At 43.5% G+C, this 24731-nt stretch overlaps 1 protein-coding gene across 1 annotated transcript in view; it reads right to left on the bottom strand.

The window, feature by feature from the left end:
- Positions 1–24731, bottom strand: part of CEP290 (centrosomal protein 290) — a 3346332-nt gene that overhangs the window by 3170311 nt on the left and 151290 nt on the right. Inside the window, exon 4 of the mRNA XM_044087863.1 lies at positions 16226–16295. Within this exon, the coding sequence (XP_043943798.1) occupies positions 16226–16295 (70 nt within the window). The remainder of the gene's footprint in view (positions 1–16225; positions 16296–24731) is intronic.

The raw sequence follows: 24731 nt of genomic DNA, 5'->3' as shown, positions 1-24731 counted from the left end.
GGTGCAGCCTGTGCCCCCACCTATGCTAATTTGGTGTTGTCTTGGTGGGAGGAATCATACATTCTAGAATCCAAGTTTCAGTCATGTTGGAAATTATATAGAAGATTCCTGGATGATATAGTAATTTTTTGGACAGGGGGTAGTACGAAATTAGAAGAATTTAAGACATACTTAAGTGAAACAACAACATTTTTGAAATTTACTTTCAATATTTCCCCTGAGAAGTTACAATTTTTGGATGTGGAAATATACAAGAGGAATGGTAGATTTGAATCTAGAATATTTAGAAAACCCACCTTTTGTAATTCATTTCTACACTATCAAAGTGCACATCCTTATTACTGTAAAAAGAACATTGTGAAGGGACAATTTGTTAGGGGAAGTCGTATGACTACCCTTGACACTGATTTTATGGTTGAATGTAACTTACTTAGTAAAATGTTTTTAGAAAGAGGATATCCCCAGGAATTCATTGACAAAATTAAGAAGGAGGTAATGGATGGGAGAGAAGGTAGATTTAAACCCATCCTTGGAAATAGGGCCTTTATTAATGTAATTCATAATTCTTCATTGAGCCCCATCCCTCCTTTTACTAACCAACCTGATTATAGGCAAGCCCTAGTTCTTGAATATAATGCCTTTAATAATAATATTACAAAAAAGGTTGTTGAAAAGGAATGGGCTAAGTTTATTAGTTTGACTGACTTGGAACTAATCAATAGAAGTAGTTGCAACGTTGTGTATAACAACTCAAATTCCTTTAAGAAATTATTGGAACATAAAGGCCCTTGTAAACCAACTAGGACCAGAAAGGGTACATTTAAATGTGGACATTGTGCACAATGCAGCAACATTATAAACACTGATAAAATCTTCCTAGAAAGTAGACAGAGGTGGATTATTAGTAATGATTATTTTAACTGTGAGACCAAGGGAGTGGTTTACATAGGTTTATGCTCAGAATGTAATTGTTTCTACGTGGGAAAAACAGAGAGATTATTAAAAAGGAGAATTTATGTGCATAAATATGAAATATCAATAAGAAAGGAAACAAATGCTCTATATAAACACACCACGGTCTGTCCCAATGCAAAATTCCACTTTATAGTTTTAGAGCAAGTTAAGAAAGATGTGAGGGGGGGTTTGTGGGAAGAGAACTTGGAGTTTAGGGAATTATGGTGGCAAATTTCCCTTGATGCTACCACCTCCCCAGGTCTTAATGAATTTATTTCTATTGTACCACTTTTAAAATTAAAAGCAGGAAAATTATAAAGTTTTAACATGCAATTTGTAATATAACCAGCAGATGGCAGGCTATTCTTATTTATTTTATGCTTTTTTTATACTTATTCTAGTATTTTTTATTATTTAAGAGAATTTATTTATACTATTTATTCATGGTAATAAAGTGTTATTAAAGACCACAAATTGATTTCCATATTAAATGGTTTTAGTTTTTTAAAAAAAGTTTTAGTTAATTCCATTGATCTAATAGTAAAGGGTTTTTAAAGGAACCTAGTAATTCATTTTTTTAATTAATGCATTTATGTGATTGGTTAATCTATTATCTAATTTATGTATAAAAAGGTTAGTTTTTAGTCAGAGGTTATCTGAAGAAGTCATTGTAGTAGGATGAAAGCGCAGTTGTATTTGAGGCGTTAATGTTTATTTGTTTGACGTGACCTTTGAGGATTATTTAATAAACTATCAACTTCATCCAGGTTGTCTCCAGCAGTCGGTGGCACTTTATTCATTTATTGGTTTCTCGTTGTGCCTTGGTCTTTTGTGTTTTTTTCTCAAGAATGCATTAAATCCTGTAATTCTTTATTTTCCACACAGTCAGGAATCAACATCATTTTCTGTTTAAACAATCCAGTAATATGCTGTTGATACTTTAACGTATGAAAATGGCAATTTAAGGCCCTAATGGCCAAGGTTGCAAATGTGTATACTTTCTTATCCAATCTATCCAGCACCCTGGAATCTCTGTCAGAGGGGGTAGGATTTTTGGTAGAAGTAGCCTTTATGCCCTTGGGTCCCTGTGAAATGGTCTCAGGATCTGCAGTAGGATTATTAAAAAGGAACTTGTGAGAGTCAGGAACCCTGTAATATCTATCTGGTTTTCTGGGAGCAGGAGGTAAGGAGTCAGGGGCCAAGCTAGACTTCGTAAAGGTATCATCAACAATGTCCAGTAAAGGGGGGGTAGTTAAAGGCCTGTGTTGAGTAAGGAGTAGGAAATCCCTAAACCTTTTTTTTAGAATCAGAATAATCCTGGCTTTCCCAGTGAAAATGCTCCCTAAGAGTATGCAAGGTTTCACCAAAAGAGAAATCCTCTGAAGGGGAAGCAGAGGGAAAAGAGTCCTCTGCATCAGAATCCTCATAGGTAGATAAGGGTAAATCCTGGTCATCAGAAGAAACAGAAATTTCAGAATCCTGATCAGAAGAATCATAACCAAATTCAGTCCTAGGTCTCTTAGAGGGGGAAAATTGGCTTCCCCTGATTAAAGTAATAAGGTCTTCAGCCATTTTTATCATTTGTTTTTTAGGCATAGAGGCCTGACCATGCAGTCTGGGTGTCAGTTTTCTAGGCATGGATAGAGTTTTAGGCCTTGAAGAAGAAGAAGATGGCATCAGTTTAATATGCAAGTCAGTAGGCATGAATACACCCTCTGAAGCTGGTGCCTGCATAGCGGCTCCAGACCCATCCAAGGTAGAGACATCCGCAGGTTCCACAACTGAAGCATCTCGCGGCATACTGGACTCCGAATGGGTCTCAGTAGAGGCCTGCGAATATGAAGTAACGGGTATCAGGGGCTGCGAAAGCATCTCACTGAATACTGGCGAACTGGTGACTAGCTTAGAAGAAGCGTCGTTGGCAGCTTTGGACCTAGGCGGCCTGTCTCTGTCTTTATCTTTGCAGTTTTTCGGAATGTCGGTAGTCAGGCAGCTTACCGAAGCCATATATGGATAATTGAACTGAGTACCAAAATATTTAGAAGTGTAAATATACCGACGATGAATAGGTCGTTGTTTAAGTAAGGCACAAAACCGACAGCAAGTTATGTTGTGGTCAGGGCCTAGGCAAGGAATACAGTAAGAGTGAAAATATTTATGAGGTATATGCTTTCCACAAGAAATACAATTATTAACTTTTACTGACATCGGTATAGCTGGTGGTGCTGCGGTAGCGTTGTCGCCTCATAGCAAGACGTTGTCCCGTTCGATTCTCAGCTAGAGCGTCTTCTGTGTGGAGGCATACGTGAATGGGGCGTGCCTTCGTTGAAGGTTGTGCGTCAAGGCTGGTAACCCGGTACGTAAAAATCCACTACCAATCATTAGCGGACCGGAGTTCCACTGTGGCGACCCCTAACCGGGAAAAGCCAAAAGACACAAACAAACTGACATTGGTATAGATCAAGAAAATGTTTTCCCAATGGGGTACTTAGCTTTAGTTGAAGACTTCGGTTCTGAAACTCGAAAACGAAAATGTCAGGAGTCGGCCGACCGGCACTTGTGAACTGCTTCTGCTTCGGGCACTGCACGGCATGAAAGACTGATGTAATGACGTCAGCTGCATGTTTTATACCCCTGACTACCTGACGTCATGGAAGAAGAGACAGCAACCGACTCAGGACCCAAGACTTTGATAATCAGGCCGACTGAGGGCTACTACAAGCAGATAACCTAAATGGGATGACTGCAACAGTGAAGCACGAAAAACATCAGGAACTGGTTCTATTGCTCCCAGATGAAACAAAGACAAAATTTTCTTTTCTACTTCTACCTTTTGGTTTGTAGGAACATCTGGGAAACCCTTGGGAGCTGGAAAGGTGCGGAAAGAAAACTTGTGCTCGAGACACCATTCTGAGCAGCCATTTGTCGTTTGTAATAGAGGCCCAGACATCTGAAAAAAGGGCCAACCCTCCCCCTAAAGGACTCCCCAGGCAAGCAAGAACAGGCAGAAGTTGTAAAAGGTCATTGAGAGTGCTTTGATTGAGATGCAGGCTTGGAGCTTCCCGCCTTAGAAGTGGAAGCCTGCCACCGCCTAGACCTTTGAGGGGTAGCTGTCTGCCCCCTAGAAGATTTGTAACCCCTAGTCCTGGAACGGTTCTGTCTGCTGGTATCAGGAAAGGTCCAACTCTTGGAAGGGTAATTCCTGCTAAAGCGAGTGGGTTGAACTTGCAGAAAATATTGAACAGTTTGCATGGACTTGGCCTTATCCTCCATCTTCTTAAGCACCTCCTCAGCTTTGCTGCCATAAAGATTGTCGTTACACAAAGGTACATCCAAAAGCTTAGCCCTGACAGGTTCTGGAAGAGGCTGTTTTCTGAGCCAAGCGTGCCTTCTAATAACAGATCCAGTAGCCGTAGCTCTACTGGAGGCCTCAAGGATGTCAAAACCACAACGCAAAGAATGCTTATTGACCAGAGTGGCTGAATTCAACAAATCCTGCATGTCTTTACTCTCTGCCAAAAGAGGTACATTTGCAATCTTAGATTTAATAGCCTCCAAGGTGTGCTGTTGGTACTTCAACATATGAAAAAGACAATTAGTAGCCCTAATGGCTAACTAACTTTCTTGTCCCACCTATCTAGTTTCCTAGATTCTCTGTCCGATGGAACCGGATTCCTGGTAACAGTGGCCTTAACCCCTTTAGGGCCCTGAGAAATAACCTCTGGATCCACCAACAGGTTCCTGAAAAGAAATAAATGAGAATCAGGAACTCTGTAGTACCTGTCAGGTTTCCTGGGAGCAGGGGGAACCGAATTTGGAGACAAGGAATTTTCCAGAAAAACATCATCAAGAACTTCCAACACAGGGGGAATAACAAGAGGCTTATGCTGAGGTAAATCAGGAAACTCCCTAATCCATTTCTTAGATTGCAGATAATCCTGGATTTCCCATTTAAAATGTTCCCTGAGGGTATTTAAAGTGTCACCAAAAGAGAAATCCTCTGGAGGAGAAGCCGAAGGAATGGATTCCTTTGCATCTGAATCCTCAAAGGGAGAAAAAGCCTGAGAAAATTCTTCACCAGCAGAAATGCTGGAAGAAACAGATCCTGAACAGGACAAAACCTCAGGAGAAACCTCCCTACTCCTTTTAGGAGGGTGAGGCTGAGAACCCTTGATAAAAGTTAACAAATCATTAGCCATTTTAACCATCTGGGATTGAGGAGAACTAGAAGGAACTGGAGGCTGCCTTTCCACAGGCTTACGGATGGAAGGCTTACCTGCAAGCCTGAAGGACTAGGGAGGCCTGGCAACCACTGAAGAAGCAGCAGGAGTAGAAGGAAGAAGTTTGCTGTCAGATCGCAAACCGAAGGCCTTGGATCCCGGGGTCAGCTTAGCGGTACCGGCTCCAGCAGAAGAGGCGACCAGAGACAGGATGGAAGACAAACTGAAGGCCCAAGGCCTAAAGGACTCAGACTCAACCAAGGCCTGCGGTTGTACATCTGCAGACTGCAGGAACTACAAGAGAGTCTCACTGGCTCCCGCCTGACTGACGACCAACTTAGCCTCATCCGAGTACTTCGTTTTCTGAGGCCTGTCATGGTACTTGTCCTTATGCTTTTTTGGAATATCCAAAGCCTGAAGACCGGTGGACACCATACCCACAAACTTAGGCCAAACTCCAAAATGCTTAGCCAAAATCTTAGCCCGACGATGGATAGTACATGGATTAAAGGAGGCATAAAGATTACAACTGGGAACACTGTGATCAAGGCCTAAACAGATAATGCAGTAGGAATGAAAATCTCTATGGGGAATCTGCTTTCCACAGGTAAGGTAATTATTAACTTTTTCTGACATTTGTTAAAGCAAGAAAAGAGGGTCCCCAACAGGGTACTTAGCTGTAGTAGACTTCAACACTTTGTACTCAGAATTCAACAAAGGTAAATCGCCGACCGGCACTTGTGCATAAAAAGCTTCTGCTTTAGGTTCCGCGGCAAGGAAGACTGAGGAAGTGACGTCAGCTGCCTCCTTTTGTATCAGACGCCCTGACGTCCTTTACAACCGACGGCAATTGACATCATTTTTACTTACTTTTGGTATTCTGGCCAACTGAGGGCTACCGGGAGATGGATAATCCATTTGTTAGGACTGCAACAGTGAAACATGATGAACATCAGCAAGGAAGCATGGTAATAAAAGGAGAAAGAGAATAAAGGGGGTGGAGGGAGGAAAACCAGGACTGCAACAGTGAATACACTCTAACATCTAAATTTATGGTAAGTGTACACAACTGTACTATGTTCTTCATGTTTCACTGTTGCAGTCATCACATTTGGGTAGATTCCCAAAGCTGAGGAAATGGGTGGAGGCAGTCAAGGAAACTAGGGGCTGGCCAGGATGCCCTGCAAGACTGCAGAGGCAAACCCTGCTCTGGAGTTGGAGAAGAGAGGCAGGTGGTAATGCTTGGTAAAAGTGTGAACAAATGTCAAGGTGGTAGCCTCCAGGATGTCCCTGGTGGGGACTCCTCTGAGGAAGGCTGAAGAGGTGGAGGCTGCTCTGGTGGAGTGTGTACTGACCCCCTTGGGGGGAGGCTTTCCATGCTGTTTGTAGCAGAAATGGATGCAGTGTGCTATCCATTTGGAGATGGTTCACTTGGAGATGGCTTTGTCTTCTTCCCTTGTAGCAAAGCTAACCAGCAATTGATCAGACTTTCTGAAGGATTTAGTCCTGCTCAGACAGAATCGGAGCTGTCTGTGCACATCTAGAGAGTGAAGAATCCTTTCCCCCTTGTTCTGGGGATTAGTAAAGAAGGTGGGCAAATAAATGTATTGCTTGCCAGCCACACTGGACACCACCTTAGGCATGAAGGATGGGTTGGTTCTGAGGGATACCCTGTCTGTATGGAAGATGATTAAGGGTTCCACAATCATGAGTGCTTGTAGCTCAGAGACTCTTCTGGCTGAAGTGATGGCCAGAAGGAATGCTGTCTTCCAGGAGAGAAGTTTTAACTCTGCAGAAGAAGCTGGTTCAAAAGGGGGCAGGGTGAGCTTTTCCAAGACAAAGTTAAGGTCCCAAGCTGGTAATGGTGCCCTTCTGGGGGACCTCAAGTTACCATCCCCTCTGAGGAACTATTTCATCAGAGGGTGTGAGAAAAGGGGTTGCTCAGTGGGAAAATGAGCAGAAATAGCAGAGGCATGAATTTTTACAGAGGAGAAAGAGAGACCGCTGTGTAATAGGTCAGCTAAGTAATCCAGGATGAGAGGGATGGAGGGCTATGCCGTAATGGCTCCCTTATCATGGATCCAGGTGCAGAACCTTTTCCATTTATTTGCATAAGACTTTCTGGTGCTAAGACATCTGGCCACACGGATAACATCCAAAACCTGTTTACTGAGGATGGCAGATTGGTTCGGGATTAGGGAATAAGTCAAGCTACCAAACTGAGTGTCTGCAATTGGGGATGCATGAATTTACCTTCCCTCTAGGTCAGGAGGTTTAGAATCTGAGGAAGATGCCATGGAGGCAGCGGGAACAGGCTATGCAGCAAGGGGTACCAGTGTTGTATGGGCCAGTCTGGAGCTATAAGAATGGCCCTTGGTTTTTCCTCCCTTATTTTGAGCAGTATCCTGGGGATGAGAGGTAGGGGAGGAAAGGCATAGACCGACAGATTGATCCAGGGGAAGGACAGGGCATCCACTTTCCAAGCCATGCAGTGATGCTCCCTGGTGCAGAATTTGCTGAGCTGATAGTTGGTGTGCGAGGCAAAGAGGTCTACCTTCGGGGTTCCCCATTTCTGAGTTATTAGGGTGAAGGTACTTCAGTTGAGTTGCCACTCATGTGGGTCCAAAAGATTTCTGCTGGTCAGCCAGAGAGTTGATAGAGCCTGGTAGGTATTGAGCTAACAGGTGTAGTTGCATGGAAGAGGGTGTGAACCAAAGGGACATGACCAGTCTGCATAGAGGGTAGGATTGAGTCCTTCCCTGCTTGTTGATGTACCACATTACAGTGGTGTTTGTCTGTTTTTTTCAGGAGAACCCCTGGAGAGAGAAGGTGTTTGAAAGCCATCAAGGCATGCTGTACAGCCATCATCTCTTTCAGACTGATGTGCAGAGGGATTTGCTGTGGGCTCCATTGGCCCTGTAGGCACCTGCTGTCCAGGTGTGCACCCCAAGTGTAGTCTGATGCATCTGTGGTGAGGGTCTGTGCGGCAGGGGGTGGGAGAAGGGCAGTCCCTTGTTGTGTGAGCATGCTGTTGCCCACCAAAGAAAATCCTTTCTGAGGCAAGGAACTATAGGTAGAAGGGTTTCCAGGTCTTGAGAGTGTTGACACCAAAGGTTCTATAGGTACCACTGACGTTTCCTCATATGCAGTCTGGCATATGGAATGAGTAGTATGCAAGATGCAACGATCCCCAGAGCTTGCAAGATCTTCCTTGCAGATAGCTGGGGCCTGGTGGCTAGTTGAGAGAAGTAGGCTGTCAGGAAAATTTGTTTCTCTGGTGTAAGGTATGCCATCTGGGATGCTGTGTCCAGACTTACTCCCAAGAAGATTATCCTTTGGGTGGGCACCTGTTTGGATTTCTTTTCGTTGATTGTGTATCCTAGGGAGGTGGTAGGGTCTTTACAAAGGCCAAGTGCTTGAGCAGCTTTTCCTGGCTGTCTGCCTGAATAAGGCAGTCGTATAAGTATGAGTAAATTTGAATATTTCCTTGTCTGCAAAAAGCAATGGCTGGAGCAAGACATTTTGTGAAAACTGTGGAAGCAGTAGATAAGCTAAAGGGAAGCGCAGAGAACTGAAAGTGTTGAGATCCTGCCCTTAAGCAGAGATATTTTATGCATGATTCCCTAATAGGAATGTGGCGGTAGGCCTCTTTTAGGTCTAAGGTACCTAGCCAAGCGTCCTTGGAGAGCATGGGTAGCAGCTGCTGGAGGGTGAGCATTTTGAATTTTGGGATCACCAAGAAGGTGTTTAGAATGGATAGATTGAGGATGGGGTGCCAGATGCACTCTTTCTGGGCACCAGAAAAAGTCTGGAGTAGAAGCCTTGGCCTATCTGTTCTGCAGGAATGTGCTCTACTGCCCTCATAGAGAGCAGGGAAAGGATTTGCTTTTGACCCTCTGTCCACTGATTTGGTGGCAGATCTGTGAATCCTTTTTGGGTTGGAAGGGTGTGGAAGGAAAATTTGTATCCCTGAAACACAATGTTCAGAACCCATTGGTCCTTGGCAATGGTGGCCCAGGTGTTTGAGTGAAAGGAAAGTTTTCCTCCCAGGGGTAGGTGAAGGTGGGCAGAGGGGGGTGGGGGAGGTGGTGAGTCACTGCGAGTTCTTTCCATAAGGGGGTGACTTAGAACTCCCTGGTTTTGAAGTGGAGGTAGTCCACTGCTTAGATCTCTGCATTCCCTGGGGCTGCTGTCTGGGGGGTCTGTTTCCTCTGGGCCTAGGCTGGGCCAGTTTCCTCGGAGCAGGAAAGCACCAGTGCTTGGAGGGACAATGCTTGCTGAACCTAGGGGGGCTGGACCTGTAAGAAATCCTTAACAGTTTGCATAGATTTTGCTTTTTCTTCCATCTTTTTCCAAGACCTCTTCTGCCTTAGTGCCAAATAAGTTATCTGTGTGCAAGGGGGCATCCAACAATTTAGATTTGACATGGTCTGGCAGGGGTTGTTCCTTAAGCCATGCATGTCTTCCAATGACAGAACCAGTGACTGCTGCCTTGCAAGAAGCTTCTTGGGCATCAAAACCACAGTGCAAAGCATGTTTAGTTACTTGACATGCACAATGCATCAAATTTTGTAAATCTTTAGATTCTGCCCAAACAGGAAAGGAAGACATTTTTTGTTTAAGGAGTTCCAAGATATGTTGCTGAAATTTCTGCATATGAAACTGACAATTTAGTGCCCTGATAGCAAGAGTAGCTGAGGTGTATACTTTTTTACCCCATCTGTCCAATACTCAGGAATCCCTGTCTGAGGGGGTGGGATTCTTACCAGAGGTTTCTTTAATCCCTTTTGGCCCTTCAGAAATTACCTCAGGGTCAGCTGCTGGATTTTTAAAAAGATATTTGTGTGAGTCAGGGACTCTATAGTACCTGTCTGGTTTTCTGGGAGCAGGAGGTAGGGGGTCAGGAGTTAAGCTGGATTTGTGGAAAACATCCTACACAACATCTAGGACTGGGGGGGGGGGTGGCCAAGGGTCTGTGTTGCGGAAGATCTAGGAATTCCCCGAGACGGAGGGTAGTCCTGATTCTCCCATTGGAAATGCTCCCTTAAAGTATGCAGGGTTTCCCCAAAAGAAAAATTCTCTGGGGGAGAGGCTGAAGGAATGGAGTCTTCTGCATCAGAATCCTCATAGGTGGAGAGGGGTTGTATGTCTTCATAGTCAGATGCATCAGATTCATCTGACTTTTGTTCAGATAACACTACAGGGGACAGATCTCTCTTCCTTTTGCTGGGGGATAGTTAGGCTTCCCCTGATCAGCATGATAAGGTCTTCTGCCATTTTAAGCATTTGAGACTGAGGCAAAGTAGCAGGTGCCTGAGAGTGGGTTGTCAGTTTCTTGGGTGTGGTATGAACCCTGTGCCTTAGAAACTCGTTTGTTATTGAAAGAATGGTAGTCGTGAAAGAAGACGTCGGTTTGTGTCAAGATTTGGTAGTGCGAAGGACTTCCTCGGAAGCTGGTGCCTGCTCAGCGGCTCCGGACCCATCCAAGGTAGAGACGACCGCAGGATCCTTAGTTTAGTTAGAGACTCCAAAAGGGTATCGGTAATGGCCTGCAAATCAACTGAAACGGGCATCATGGGCTGTGAAAGCACCTCACTGAGTACTGGAGGACTGACGACTAGCTTAACGGAAGTGTCGTCAGTAGGTTTGGACCTGTGTGGTCTATCTCTGCCTTTATCTTTACGTTTTTTCAGAAGATCTGCTGTTGGATTGCTTACCAAAGCCATATCGGAATTCAAGGACTGTACACGAAAATATCTGGCTACAATAAGGGCTCGACAATGGATAGTTCTGGTGCTGAACAAAGCACAGAAGAGATAATGGGGGACGTCGTGGTCTGGGCCTAAACAAGTGACACAGTAAGAGTGAACGTCTCGGTGTAGTATTTGCTTTCCACAGGCGAGACAATTATTAACTTTTTCTGACATCAGTTAGTGCAGGAAAAAAGGATCCCCAGCCGGGTACTTAGCTTTAGAAGACTTCAACTTCAATTCGGTAGATGAAAACTCAGGTAGTGGCCGACCGGCACTCGTGTGAACTGCTTCTGCTTTGGGCTCCACAGCAAGAAAGACTGATGTAATGGCACTGGCTGCCTTACTTTATACTACTGACAACCTGACGTCAGTCCTCAAGTGACAGCAACCGATGCAGAAATACTAAAGTCTCTGGTATTTGAGCCGGCCGAGGGCTACCCTGGCAGGGATAACTCAAATGTGATGACTGCAATAGTGAAATACAAAAAACATCACTCTGGTATAGTCTTTTACTTCAGAAAACTAGATGCCAAACAGGAGAGATCCCAGCACTAGATTCCTGGGGGACACCACTAGTGACTGGTCTCTTTATGGACATAAATTCCCCTATTTTCATTTTGTGCATCCTATCTGTGACCAGTTGGTAATCTATCAGGTGACACAGGGGCTTATTCACAGTTTATTTAGCTTTTCTACTATGCCTGAGTGGGGAATTGTGTCAACAGCTTTGGCCATGTTCAGGTATATGGTGTGTACCATTTTGCCTTCATCCATTGTTTTGGTGACCTTTTCAAAAAAAGGTCCATCAGGTTTAGTAAGCATGACCTACCCTTGACAAATCCAGACTGAGACAGGTCTAGTGTTTGAAGGCTCCCTGTGTTTACACTTATCAGTTCAATGTTAAGTCTTTCCATTGCTTTGCATATAAGGCTGGTCAGATTTATGGGTCTGCAACTGCTTGAGTCTGTGGAAGGTACTCCCTTATGCAAGGGAATGACTGCAGCTGTTCTCCATTTGCTTGGTACAAAACCTGTATGGAGGCGGAGATTGAATAGTGCTGTTTGGGATGTGGCAAAATCATGCTTCATGCTATTTATGATGCATTGAGGGATTTTGTCAGGACCTATCTATGCACTATTCTTAGCTTTTGATACCACTTTTAGGACTTGCCCTTATGTGATAGCTGGAGGTAAGCAAGTTTCAGGTATATTGTAAGGGACAGATGAAGGGGAGAGAGGGATAAAGTTAGAGCTAAATTTAATCAGCCAGTAGGTTTGCTATACCTTCAGCTTCATTGTAGGTAACATCGTTCACAATCAGCTCAGCGCACTGCTGCATTGTGCTTGCTTTTGTGATTATGAACACAAGTAAAGAATGCCTTGTAATTGGCTTTGGCTCAGGTAGCTATTTTAGCCTGAAACTTGGCTCTGGAAGATATTATTAAACTTCTGTTTTTTTTTTTTTTCAGTGATAAGGGCTCCAACATTATGGGGATTACGCCTCTTACTTTTGGATGAAATTCTTTTTCTTTTATTATACAACTTGTTGATATTCTGGTCCCACCATGTGGATTTGTTTCTGGGGTTTGTCCTGCACTTGTTCCTATGGGGTATAGCTGACATGCTGGTACAGAGTGGTGGTGTACATTTCTGTGTATTCATGGGTTAACTGGGTTAGTTAGGGATTTGAAGACTGTAAAGTATCACTTAGGAGTAGGTAGTTTGTCTTAAAGAAATTTCTAAACATACCTTTGGTGGAAGGGATGTCTAGTTTCAATTTTATTTTGAAGGAAACTACTTAATGGCCAGACGTAACAAGTGATAAACATACCCAAGGGACAGTGGTGCAAGATGCTCCTATATTATTAAGGATAAGATCCAAGGTGTTATTCCTCCTAGTGAGTGCACTAATTGTTCCAATTTGTATTGACAAAGTCCAGGAATCTCTGTACTTGTGCACTAGTGGTGGTATAGGTTTTCTACAGCTGGATAGTTTAGAGCACCTAGGAAAATGGTATTGCATTTAATAATGAGTGATTCTAGTTCCTGCAGATAGGTGTTGTGGCTTTCTTGTGTCACAAAGGGAGTTCTACAGCTAGCTAATATATGGCATAGGACCTTTCTGCTTGTTATTTGGACATACAGAAGCTCTAGTCCATCATACTACTTTGCAAGCCTTGATATCAGTTTCTTCTGGATGTAGACTTGAGACACCTCCACCTTTTTCCCCACCTGCACAGTAGCTGGTCTAGACATGTAGAAGGTGTTATAGTCCTGCACAGCTGGAGTTCTCTCCACTATTTTAAACCATATCTCAGTCACTACACAGACTTTGTCAAGGATAAGAAGGGCTTGTAGGGGAGTGCAGTTTCTTGTTTAGGCTCCTAGCACTGATCAGTAACACCCTCATATTTTCCTTTGCTTTTTCCTTTGTTTATTTCATTATGCTGGTAGGTTTATCAGGTTGACATTGCCTAAAAAAGGTACTATAGGGGAGGACAAGGTCTTTGACAATAACTGAAACTCTAGAGGGGAGAGATACGGGTCATCCTTGGCGAAGCAGCATGGTCTGTCGATCATATCCTCCCATACTGACAAATATCTATGCACTTTCAATGTCACCAAAAACTAAGCCAATTACTGAAGTCAATTATTTTTCTCATATTGCGGCATCATCCTTAGGGATAGTAGAATGTTGCTCAATGGTAGACTCATACATGCCATCGACACATAGTTTGAGACCTCCATCATGTCTCTTCATATAACCCAGACAGATACACCTAAAGTCACTGACACATATGAACTATGATGGAGTCATACTGGTACTCATTGTTCACGGACTTGAGTGCATATATGATCTGACAGATCTAGGCACCAGACAAGCAATAAACAGTCACTCTTTCCTTGCTCAGCCTGGTAAGAGGCACATCTGTATGTCTTACAAAGGAGTCACCATAACAAGAATGTTTGTTGGGTTGATGCCTGCCTTATAGGCTCATTATCTGTGATTTTGGGACTCTTTGTGTGCTATGTTAGGAGGTAGGCTTAATATGTTGAGTGTGTTTTGTGCCTGTGTCATGTTTTCGAGGTCTTTGAGGTTTAGACAAGTTAATATTTAGCAAACCAGCATATGACAGGTTATGCACACTGTGATGGCCTTGAATGGGGGGGGGGGGGGGGGGGTGACAATTTTGGTGTCTTGAGTGTAGTGTGTGAAATATTTGGCTCCAAGGATATTATATCTGTTAGGCTGTTAAAAGGTCTTTTTGCATCCTCAAATTTGGCTTACATGGTAGAGAGTGTCTTCCCATCTTACTTGTACCTTGTAAGCTTCTCTATCACCATTGGTCCAAACAGAAAGAAGTCATCAAATGGGATGTTGGTAAACAACACCTTGAAGCATGGTGTCTAAGGTTTGTATCAGTCACTAAGCTGTTCTGGCTGCTCCACTGGCTGCACTGTTGAACACCGAAGACCTTGACACTGAAAATGGTTCCAAATAAGTTGACCCTGCAGACTGTGCTGAAGACCTGGTTCAGAGACCCACTCAACAACAAGGGATTTAGGGTGCAGTGTGTCAGATGCACAGATGTCAGCTCCACAGCTCAGGCTGGGGTTGTCGTTATGATGGGATCTGGATGGAAAACCACACAGAGACCACCAATGCAGACAGTGGCAATGTGAAAGGAGTTAACAGAGGTGAAATAAAGCCAGCCTAATCTGTTTGGGTATCAGAGGGAGTTGGGATGATGCTCAGTTCCATCTACATCTTCAGGAATGCCCTCATCATCAGTTCCCAATACACTTCAGAGACACGCCTCAAGGAACTTTTTGTCTTTTCGGCTTTTCCCGGTTAGGGATCGCCACAGCGGAACTCCGGTCCGCTAATGATTGGTAGTTGAGTTTTATGTGCCGAGTTACCAGCCCTGACACACAACCTTCAACAAAGGTACGCCCATTCACGCATGTCTCCACGCAGAAGACGCTCTAGCTGAGAATCGAAACGGACAGCGTCTTACTGCGAGGCTACAACGCTACAGCAGCACCACCAACGCAGGAGATGCCTCAAGGAATTAACAGATTTTAAAGAAGTAGTAGACTGGGATCTTGAATAAAGGAAACATGACATCTTCCATTCCAAAGAATGTCAGCTAAGCTACTTCATAGGAGACATGTCCCCAGTAACAATGACCATTAATATTGAAGACTTCCTAGTTGGTGAAGAGGTGGTAAAAGACGCTTCTCCTGGGTACTCTGGAAAAAGAAGTAGATGCCTGCTTCCTGTTCTTAATTATTCCAGACTTTGGCACTCCTGTCAGCTAATGAATGATGGCTGAAGCCCTTGCAAACAGAGCATTCCACATCAAAATGCTCTGGGCTTAAGCAAATCACACAAAGATCATAAGTGTCCTATGGTGGAAGCTTATGTCCACACTTAGCACATTTTCTTAACTGTCATTTCAATAACTACAGAATATAACAATAATTAGAACAATATCCTAGGAATTAGAACAGAACTACTTAGAGCTCTAATAACCCTCTTTGTTATTCAAAACAAAGAGTGAAACTAGGCAGCCAACTTAGTATTGAAAAGCTGAGGGACCAGAACAAAAACAATACTCGTAAAAAGCTTAAAACTAGGAAAAGAACATCTAACTAATCTAATTATAATAAATATTCTATGTACTGTAAGTATTCTAAAAATCACTATAAACTCAAATATGCAGATAATGTCGAAAAAGATCAAACATTTAAACATTTAGCCAACAGCCAGTATCGAGATCCCTTCACAATGGCAGCAAACAAGATCTGAAAAGGTAAAGCAAAGGGAATTATGAGAAAAGTGCAAGAGCATGAAGCACTAGATGGCTACTCAGTGGCCATATCGGATCGCAGGAGTGGCTCCATACTCAAGTGTCAGATTGGATGCACAAATGAATCTCCCAGATTCTTGACAGTCTCCAATTTTGACAACATGTTACTGTTCGTGGGAATACGAGGATTCAAAATATTTATGTAAAACATTCACTGCATAGAGAATTGGAGGGTCTGCAAAGCCAGTCTTGCAGCAGGTCTCAGACTGTAACCATAAATACACAAATGCATTTTTCCCTGAGATTCCATTTAAGAAAGTTGCAAAATAATATAGGAGGGGGTATAAAAACATAATTTGAAAAGATGAGGGTCTTAGGATAAATAGACAAGGATAACAAAAACTTCACAGTAAACTATTTTTAAAGACCCTGTGCAAAAGGCATAAAAATAAGGCCAAACGAGTATACTTTTGAAGATCGGTTACCTGTTTTGGCTTGTTCTTCCCCTGCCTTCTCTACTTCCTCCAGAGCCAGCTCTGCTTCCTGGGCTTTCATCTGAACAAACAGAAACATTCAGGTAATGTGACAACTGACAACAGCTTACAATTTAAAACTGCATGAAAAAAACAGAAGCAAACTCTCTGAGATGCTTTTCATAACAGCGAATCTCTGAGAGAGTTGCTGGTATAGCAGTAAATCATAACATTTTGGTTACTCAATGCTGCATGTTTTTGCAACACTCTGTAGCTAGCTTGCCCCCTATGCAGGTCAGCTCTGATCTTGCCTTGACATGAGTACTAATATGTAGTGGCACAAGGATTCTGTACCAGTAATATTAGCAATTTAAGATGACATGCCTCCATAAGGAAATGTTCTTTTTGGAGACAAAAACTACAATCATGTGATTAATTCAGCATAATAATTCACTTGGATGGTGCAGTGGTGCAGCGGTAGTATTGTTGCCTCACAGCAAGAGGTTCTCCGGTTCAATTCTTGGCTGGAGTGCTTTCCGTGCAGTCTGCATGTTCTCCCTGCGTTCATGTGGGTTTCCTCTGGGTGCTCTGGTTTCCTCCCACATTTCTCCCCAGGCCTCCGCTGAAAATTAGCTTTGTTCTAAGTCGTACCTTCCCAGTAAACAAATGTTAAATAAAATAAAAATAAATAAATACATAAATAGCAGATGTTCAAGTAGACTGGGAAATTCAGAAAATAGCATTTGTTAATTCCCATATTTCACTGGTTAAAGACAACAAAATATTAGGCTGACAATTTTGTATAAAACTGGAAAAGACTAGACAGCAAAGAAGACTAACTGAAAAACAAATGAAGAAAACAACGTCTGGTAAAAAGAACCAGTGAGATGTAACCAAAAAATACAAATAAGCAAAACAAAAGGAACATCCACTGTGCACGGCAAATAAAAAAAAGCATTCAACAAAATGATAAAAAAATGAACCACTTTAATGCATAAAAAATGGTTGTCACAAAAGGAAATATTGTCAGCCCAGCTATCTGGAATTTTGTAAATAGTTACATGTCATTTGTGAATATCAGCAAGATGTAATTGCTTGTGTTACCACTATATTAGAACTTTATGTCATATTGTATGGACATGTTGTGCTGAAGAGATATTTTTATACAATACTGTAATTGTTTAGATGTAAGTATTTTAACTGGAGATTAACTTGCAAAACTTAAGAATAGTTGAGATTGAAGTACTTGATTGCTGGGCCATAAACAAGAGAGGTTTTTTTCACAGATTCACAGATTAGTACTAGGCTAAGTGTCCTTGGGAGCCATTTTAAGCCTAGAGAATTATCCCTTGTGAGACTCAAACCTTGCACCTTGTATTTGTAAGGCAAACACCTCAAACATTAGTCCACCCTCCCTTCAGTTTCAGTCAACAGGAGCAGGATGTCTACACGGGTCTATATTAGTTCATCGACAGCTTAGGTTGTCGGATCTGTAATGATCGACACCTAAGCGTCGAACTTGCAAACTCATGAATGGTCATTTAAGCAAATTCTTTCCTCGAAAGAATTCAGTACGCCGATCACGAACAAAATTAACTTTTCAACCTAAATAAAGTGGGCTGTGGCCCACACCCCCTAACTAAATATACCAACTCCGAGATTGCTCCACATTGCCGAAAGGGCAATCCCCGATATGCCAAGCGACTTCTTTCCCCTTGGAAAGAATTCGCTTAAATGACCGTTCCAGATAGATTTTGCAAGTTCGATGCTTAGGTGTTGATCATTACAGATCCGAAAACCTAAGCTGTCGATGAACTAATATAGACCCGTCTACACTAGGGGACTCTCTGTGTTGCCTTGAACGAGAGACAATTACTAGGCTTGAGATTTAGAAGTGTTTTATTGTTTTATGACTTCCAGGATCTGCAAACATCTGAAAGATGTATTTTCACAGGGAGATGCTAACTGCTAGCAATTTCTAGCAATGGTCGTTTTTGAGCCTGGAAACTGAAGTCAGGTGACAAAAGGTGATGTCATGCTGCAAGTATCCCAGCAGAGAGTGACTGGGCATTTGGTATTTTGTCTTTGACCTGACAAGAACATCCACTCACCACTTTTGCCTGCTTTTGTTCTGTAAGTAAGTCTAGGGTACAGTAGTTTCTCTTAGATACAGTTAGAAATATAGTAAACATTAGTTTAGATGTTTTCTGTACTTATCTGAAACTGTCTTGCAATGTTATTTTAAATATTTCCTGTGATTTTGAACTCTGAGCTCACTGTAAATACATATTTAGTATTGTTTTGTTCTTTTATTATTTATTATTAAATATATTTAAACCTATCTTTGTGGCTGATATTTGTGAGACATATTAAACTCTGAGAGTACTTGCATATTTATTTGGTACCACTGTGCAGGCCATTCCTAATAGCCTTGTTCTTGGCCAGACTACCATTTGGAGTAATAGTAAAATTACAGAGTAGGACTGGCCACCCTTTGCTAAGGGCCTTAAAGTAGTGGCTGGTGGCAGTGGAAACTACCTTATAGTCTGGGCAAAAGGGGGCATAGATAGTAAATCTGTGCCAGCCTTTCACAGGTGTGTGTGTGTGTGTGTGTGTCTATATAAATCAAACCTCAAAGTGTGTGTGTGTGTGTCAGCTACTTGGGCAGGGACAAGAAGCTCTGGTTGGACAGAGAGGGAGTTGGAGGTCTTGGTTTGGCCACTCAGCTGAGATCTCAACCCTACAGCTGTGCCACTGGGGAGTCTTATTGGGGATCCGGAGAAAGGAGGAGAAGCCAGCCGCAGACCTACTGTGGTTTCTGTGTGCTCTTAAGGGAAATTCCACTTTACTTTGTGTGTACTTGTCATCCTCCCGGTGTGCATGTCCCTCACTGTTGACAGTGGTAAGGACTGAGGCTCCTTGATTACTGGGTCAGAGCTGGGGCGTCACACAGGTAAGCTGTTTCAGGGAATGTTTTCTGCTTCATCTGACCATAGAAATGTGAAAATCATTCACAAATTTAAAACAAACTCAGAAAATCCTGTAAACCAATCATATCTATCAATGAGATCACAAGCTAAAAACCTTAAAAGATACAAAGTATCACCAGGCTAAGCCTCGTAGTTTCACTGCTGGGCTTAAAGAGACCTTACCATTTAGCCCTTTTCTCTTATCAGCTTGTAAACGTAAGCTCCCCATATTCAGTTCTAGTGGGGAGACCTCACATTTTTAAATCCTTGTGCATTTTCTATAGCCATAAAATTAAAAGAATGAACTCCTCCTACCTCCAAAGCATGTTTCGCTAATGGATTTGTATCATTTGTGTTCTTTATATCTATGAGAGTATGATTGGTTTTACCAACAAAAAAATATTTGCGCTGTTGGCACTGAGCTAAATAAACTATCCCTTGGATTTACTAATCTTCCATGTAGGACTAGTCTAGTCCTGCACGGAAGCAGCCATTTTGGAGGAGGACAGCAGCGCGCCATGCATATTAATGAAGGCGCGCTGCCTGAACTCCTAATCCTATAAGGAGCGTGGATGAGTGTAGGGAGCATGTCTGAGAACAGAGCTCTCAGAATAAACATGCCCCTGCAAAGTAGAACAGCAGAAAGTGTAAATAAATGAGCGAGACCACTGATAGGTGTCCGCATATCCCCACCAACAGTCCCCCATGTGTATAACAGCAACAGGACATAAAAATAAAAAAGAAGAAACCCTTTATTTTTAAAACCCAAGTACAGCTAACTGTAGGTGCGTGGGTGTGCCCATCGCTAGCTACGGTTAAAGCAGCTTAAAAGGCTGAATAGGATAACAAGGAAGATATATGCAAATGAAGCAGCACAGCAATAGTGAAGTGGTCAGAGCATCTGCCTAATGAGAAGGCATTCCCAGTTCGAGTCCCACTGCAGCACATACCATTTTCCATGTGAAATCTGTATATGAACATTTTTTTTACATTTTTTTGCTGTATAACCTACTAAATAACATTTAAATGTGAACTGGAGTACTGCATTAAATGCACATGTGAAGTGTCAGTGTCATAATGAATAAGGCACTAAGAAGCAGGTTTAAGCACAAATAAGCAGTAGTAAGCATATATAAGCACTAGTAAGCATGTTTAAGTGTGTTTGCACGGGGGTAAGAGTTGCCTACACAGATTAAGCAAAGTAGAAGCTAACTTGAGTGTAAGAACTAAAGTTTCCTTGAAGGTAATGCTGGGGGCGAAAGGAGCTTTTCGGGGACGAACCCAAATGAGCATTTAGTGAACCCGGGCTTGATGTGACCTTGGGGCTGAAGGAGCCAGGGCGGTAAACCCCTGGAATTTTGACCCCAGGGACCCGGAACTCCAGTTTTGGGTAAAATTGGGGTGTAGTAGAAAAAAGGGGACTTAAACAAATATGGCCCCGAAAGCGGAGAAATCTCCTGGGCGTCTGTGAATTTGATGTGATAGTACGCATCCTGAAGATCTATTGAGCATATCCAGTTGTCCTTCTGTAAGAAGGGCAGAATTGACTGAAGAGTGACCATTCGGAATCTTGTCTTCCTGACAGACTTGTTGAGTCTGCTGAGATCCAATATTGGTCTCCAGTCTCCGCCTTTTGGGGACCAAAAAGAACCTTGAGTAGATTCCGGGCTCTGAATGGTCTATTAGACTGGCTGAATGGCTCTTTTTTGCAGTAGTTTTGGCGATCTCTAACTCTGCAATGTCCCTTAGACCGGTGGTACATCTGGAAGGGAACTTGAGGGGAAGGGACTTTCCTCGAAAGGAATTATGTAACCCTTGATATGATCGACTGTACCCATCTGTCTTGAGTGAGGAATGCCAGGCTTCTGGGTACAGTGATAATCTTCCCCGACTGCCTCCAAGGAGGGACAGCCGGGCAACACCTCAGGGATGCTGAAAGGGCTTCTCAGGAAGAGACTCCTGTTGCCCTGATTCTTCGACCCCTCTGCCTCTAGAGCGGCGTCTGTTGTTGTTACCTCTGCCTCTAGGGGTAAACTGACCACGTGAACCGCGTGACTCCTTGGGATTTACGGAACCATTATCTTCCCACCCTTCTGTCCTTTGGGATAAGGCCTAGAAGGTGGAAAACGGACTCCAACAGCAGAAAGAGTCTTGCCGTCCTGCTCACACCTGGTCAAGGTTTCCTTCACCTGAGGGCCAAACAAAGCTGACCCATCAAAGGAGAATTTGTGAAGGACGCCTTAAAGGATCCGGCAAAATCACATAGCCGCATCCAGGCTTGGCGTCTAAGAGCCACACCTGTGCCTGCGGCTCTACTCGCTCCATCAGCAGCATAAGATATTAGCCGCATGGAGGAGTTAGCAATGGAATTGAGGGTTCCTAGCTGCGAAGCAATTTTTTCTTGGGCCCCTGCAGCTGTAGGATCCTGAACTACTTCTCCCAGCTCCTTTGGTGGGCCAGTTTCCCCTCTGTTTCAGAAGTTCTAGGATGTCTGAGAAGGAGACATCCTCAGAGGGGGATCTAGGGGATCCCTCTGACTCATCAAAGTCAGTATCCGAAGTGACAGACTCAGGGGAGTCTACATGCTTCCTCTTACAAGTCCTCTTCCTAGGAGGATCTCCCGAAACATCAGGAGAATCCTCGGAAGAGGGGGAAATTTCCAATGGGGAAACCTGAGGCGGAGGATCTCTGGGTCCTGTAGCAAGAGAAGTGGCAGAGATGTCAACAGGTACAATAGAGGGAGGAGCTACGGAAGAGACTGCTGACTGATACCAGTGGCCAGTACATTCTTCATCACCTCGAATGCTCCCCCAGGCAGGTCCGAGAGGCGCCCAAGAGCTAGGAACCCAGGGGCCACCGAAGGGAAGTCTCCGAGGCAGATGTCGGAGCCGAGCTCACCAAGGCCGAGGCTCCAAGGGGAAGAGCGGAGTTCGGACAAGGGTCCGATGCCACTCACCCTCGGAGGAGACCATGGAAGCCCGACCACGAATCCCTCTAAGGAAGAGGAGATAGAGTAGGGGCTGAAGGAACAGAAGGGGTATCCGTCCTCCAGCCGTAGCAGTAACCATGCCCGAAGACTCCAACTCCAAGCTCTGGGGTAGAGTTGAAGGAGGAACTGTAACGGGGTGTGGACCAACAGTCGCCTGCTGAGACGGACTGTGTAGCATTTGGGCCAGTACCTGTGACTTGAGCAATCTACCCACCACTCTCTAGGTCATGGTCTGACAACCTGGATGACCTTGAAGATCGCCTCCGATGGCTGCCCGATAGAAGAGGCGAGGCCGAGCCGAAAGTATCGGCTCCAAGGAAGGAGACCTCGACCTCTTCCTGGAATGGGTCATCGGAGCCGATATTACTGATCCTGTCGGCACCGATTTCGAGCCGGCAGAAAACCTCGATGTATCGGCCCCAGCCGGAGCCGATACAGCCACCAAAGTAACGGTGTCGGAGCCGATCGAGCCGATACCGATGCCTGTGCCACATGGGTGTCGGAGCCGATCGAGCCGACATCGATGCCCGTGCCACGTGGGTGTCGGAGCCGGTCGGAACCGACACCACAGTGGTCAAAACAGATCGGCACCGATAGCCATCGGCCGAAGCTTAGTGGATCAGAATCGCTCCAGCCGAGCCGATCTCGACTCTATCACGAGTCGGGCCGAGGCCACAGGCTTAGAAACAGAAGCCTGGGTCTTGGCAGATTTAGTTGATTTTGTGGGCCGACATGCGGAGAGCCCTCCGACTAAGAAGACCCTGAGAATCAACTTATTCTCTCCTGCAGGACTCTCTGGCTGGAAGGAGTGACAAATAGCACAGGAGTCCTGCAGGTGAAGAGGGCCTAAACAGTACAGGTAAGAAGTGTGACCGTCTGTCAGAGACATCTTCTGACAGCACGAGTCACACTTCTTAAAACCTGAAACCCTCTCTTTAGACATGGTGCCTAACAAAACACACACACACCAGTCCAATTAAATTAAACTAATACCAAAAGGTATTTAGTAAAAATACCAACACACACACCCTAACAGGGGGGGGGATGGGACAGGGAAATTAACTGACTAAAAAATTAAAAGAGACAGGGATTTCTGTCAGAAAAAGTTAAATTTAAAGTTAAACTATCAAAACAAAAGTTTTTAACTAAAAGGGGCTTAAATGTCACAAATGTGAATTACTTACCAGGAGCTGGTAAAGAGAAGACCTCCCAAGCGAAGCGGCAAACGAGATCTGGGTACTTCCTGCCTTGCATCATGGGATATGGGGCTGCCTCGAGCTGGTAAAAGGAGTTCTCGAGCTAAAGCAAGTGCCGAGTCGGAGCCGAGGGATCGGCTCCGAACCCATCAAGCAAGAATGAAGGCGAGATTGACAACTTAACATTCATAACATTTTGGTTACTCAATGCTGCATGTTTTTGCAACACTCTGTAGCTAGCTTGCCCCCTATGCAGGTCAGCTCTGATCTTGCCCTGACATGAGTACTAATATGTAGTGGCACAAGGATTCGTTACCAGTAATATTAGCAATTTAAGATGACATGCCTCCATAAGGAAATGTTCTTTTTGGAGACAAAAACTACAATCATGTGATTAATTCAGCATAATAATTCACTTGGATGGTGCAGTGGTGCAGCGGTAGTATTGTTGCCTCACAGCAAGAGGTTCTCCGGTTCAATTCTTGGCTGGAGTGCTTTCCGTGCAGTCTGCATGTTCTCCCTGCGTTCATGTGGGTTTCCTCTGGGTGCTCTGGTTTCCTCCCACATTTCTCCCCAGGCCTCCGCTGAAAATTAGCTTTGTTCTAAGTCGTACCTTCCCAGTAAACAAATGTTAAATAAAATAAAAATAAATAAATACATAAATAGCAGATGTTCAAGTAGACTGGGAAATTCAGAAAATAGCATTTGTTAATTCCCATATTTCACTGGTTAAAGACAACAAAATATTAGGCTGACAATTTTGTATAAAACTGGAAAAGACTAGACAGCAAAGAAGACTAACTGAAAAACAAATGAAGAAAATAACGTCTGGTAAAAAGAACCAGTGAGATGTAACCAAAAAATACAAATAAGCAAAACAAAAGGAACATCCACTGTGCACGGCAAATAAAAAAGCATTCAACAAAATGATAAAAAATGAACCACTTTAATGCATAAAAAATGGTTGTCACAAAAGGAAATATTGTCAGCCCAGCTATCTGGAATTTTGTAAATAGTTACATGTCATTTGTGAATATCAGCAAGATGTAATTGCTTGTGTTACCACTATATTAGAACTTTATGTCATATTGTATGGACATGTTGTGCTGAAGAGATATTTTTATACAATACTGTAATTATTTAGATGTAAGTATTTTAACTGGAGATTAACTTGCAAAACTTAAGAATAGTTGAGATTGAAGTACTTGATTGCTGGGCCATAAACAAGAGAGGTTTTTTTCACAGATTCACAGATTAGTACTAGGCTAAGTGTCCTTGGGAGCCATTTTAAGCCTAGAGAATTATCCCTTGTGAGACTCAAACCTTGCACCTTGTATTTGTAAGGCAAACACCTCAAACATTAG

The sequence above is a fragment of the Protopterus annectens genome, chromosome 11.part0 (genome assembly GCF_019279795.1).
Source record: "Protopterus annectens isolate FY-2018-M chromosome 11.part0, PAN1.0, whole genome shotgun sequence".
NCBI lineage: Eukaryota > Metazoa > Chordata > Ceratodontiformes > Protopteridae > Protopterus > Protopterus annectens.
This window is presented reverse-complemented; position numbering and strand designations above follow the sequence as displayed.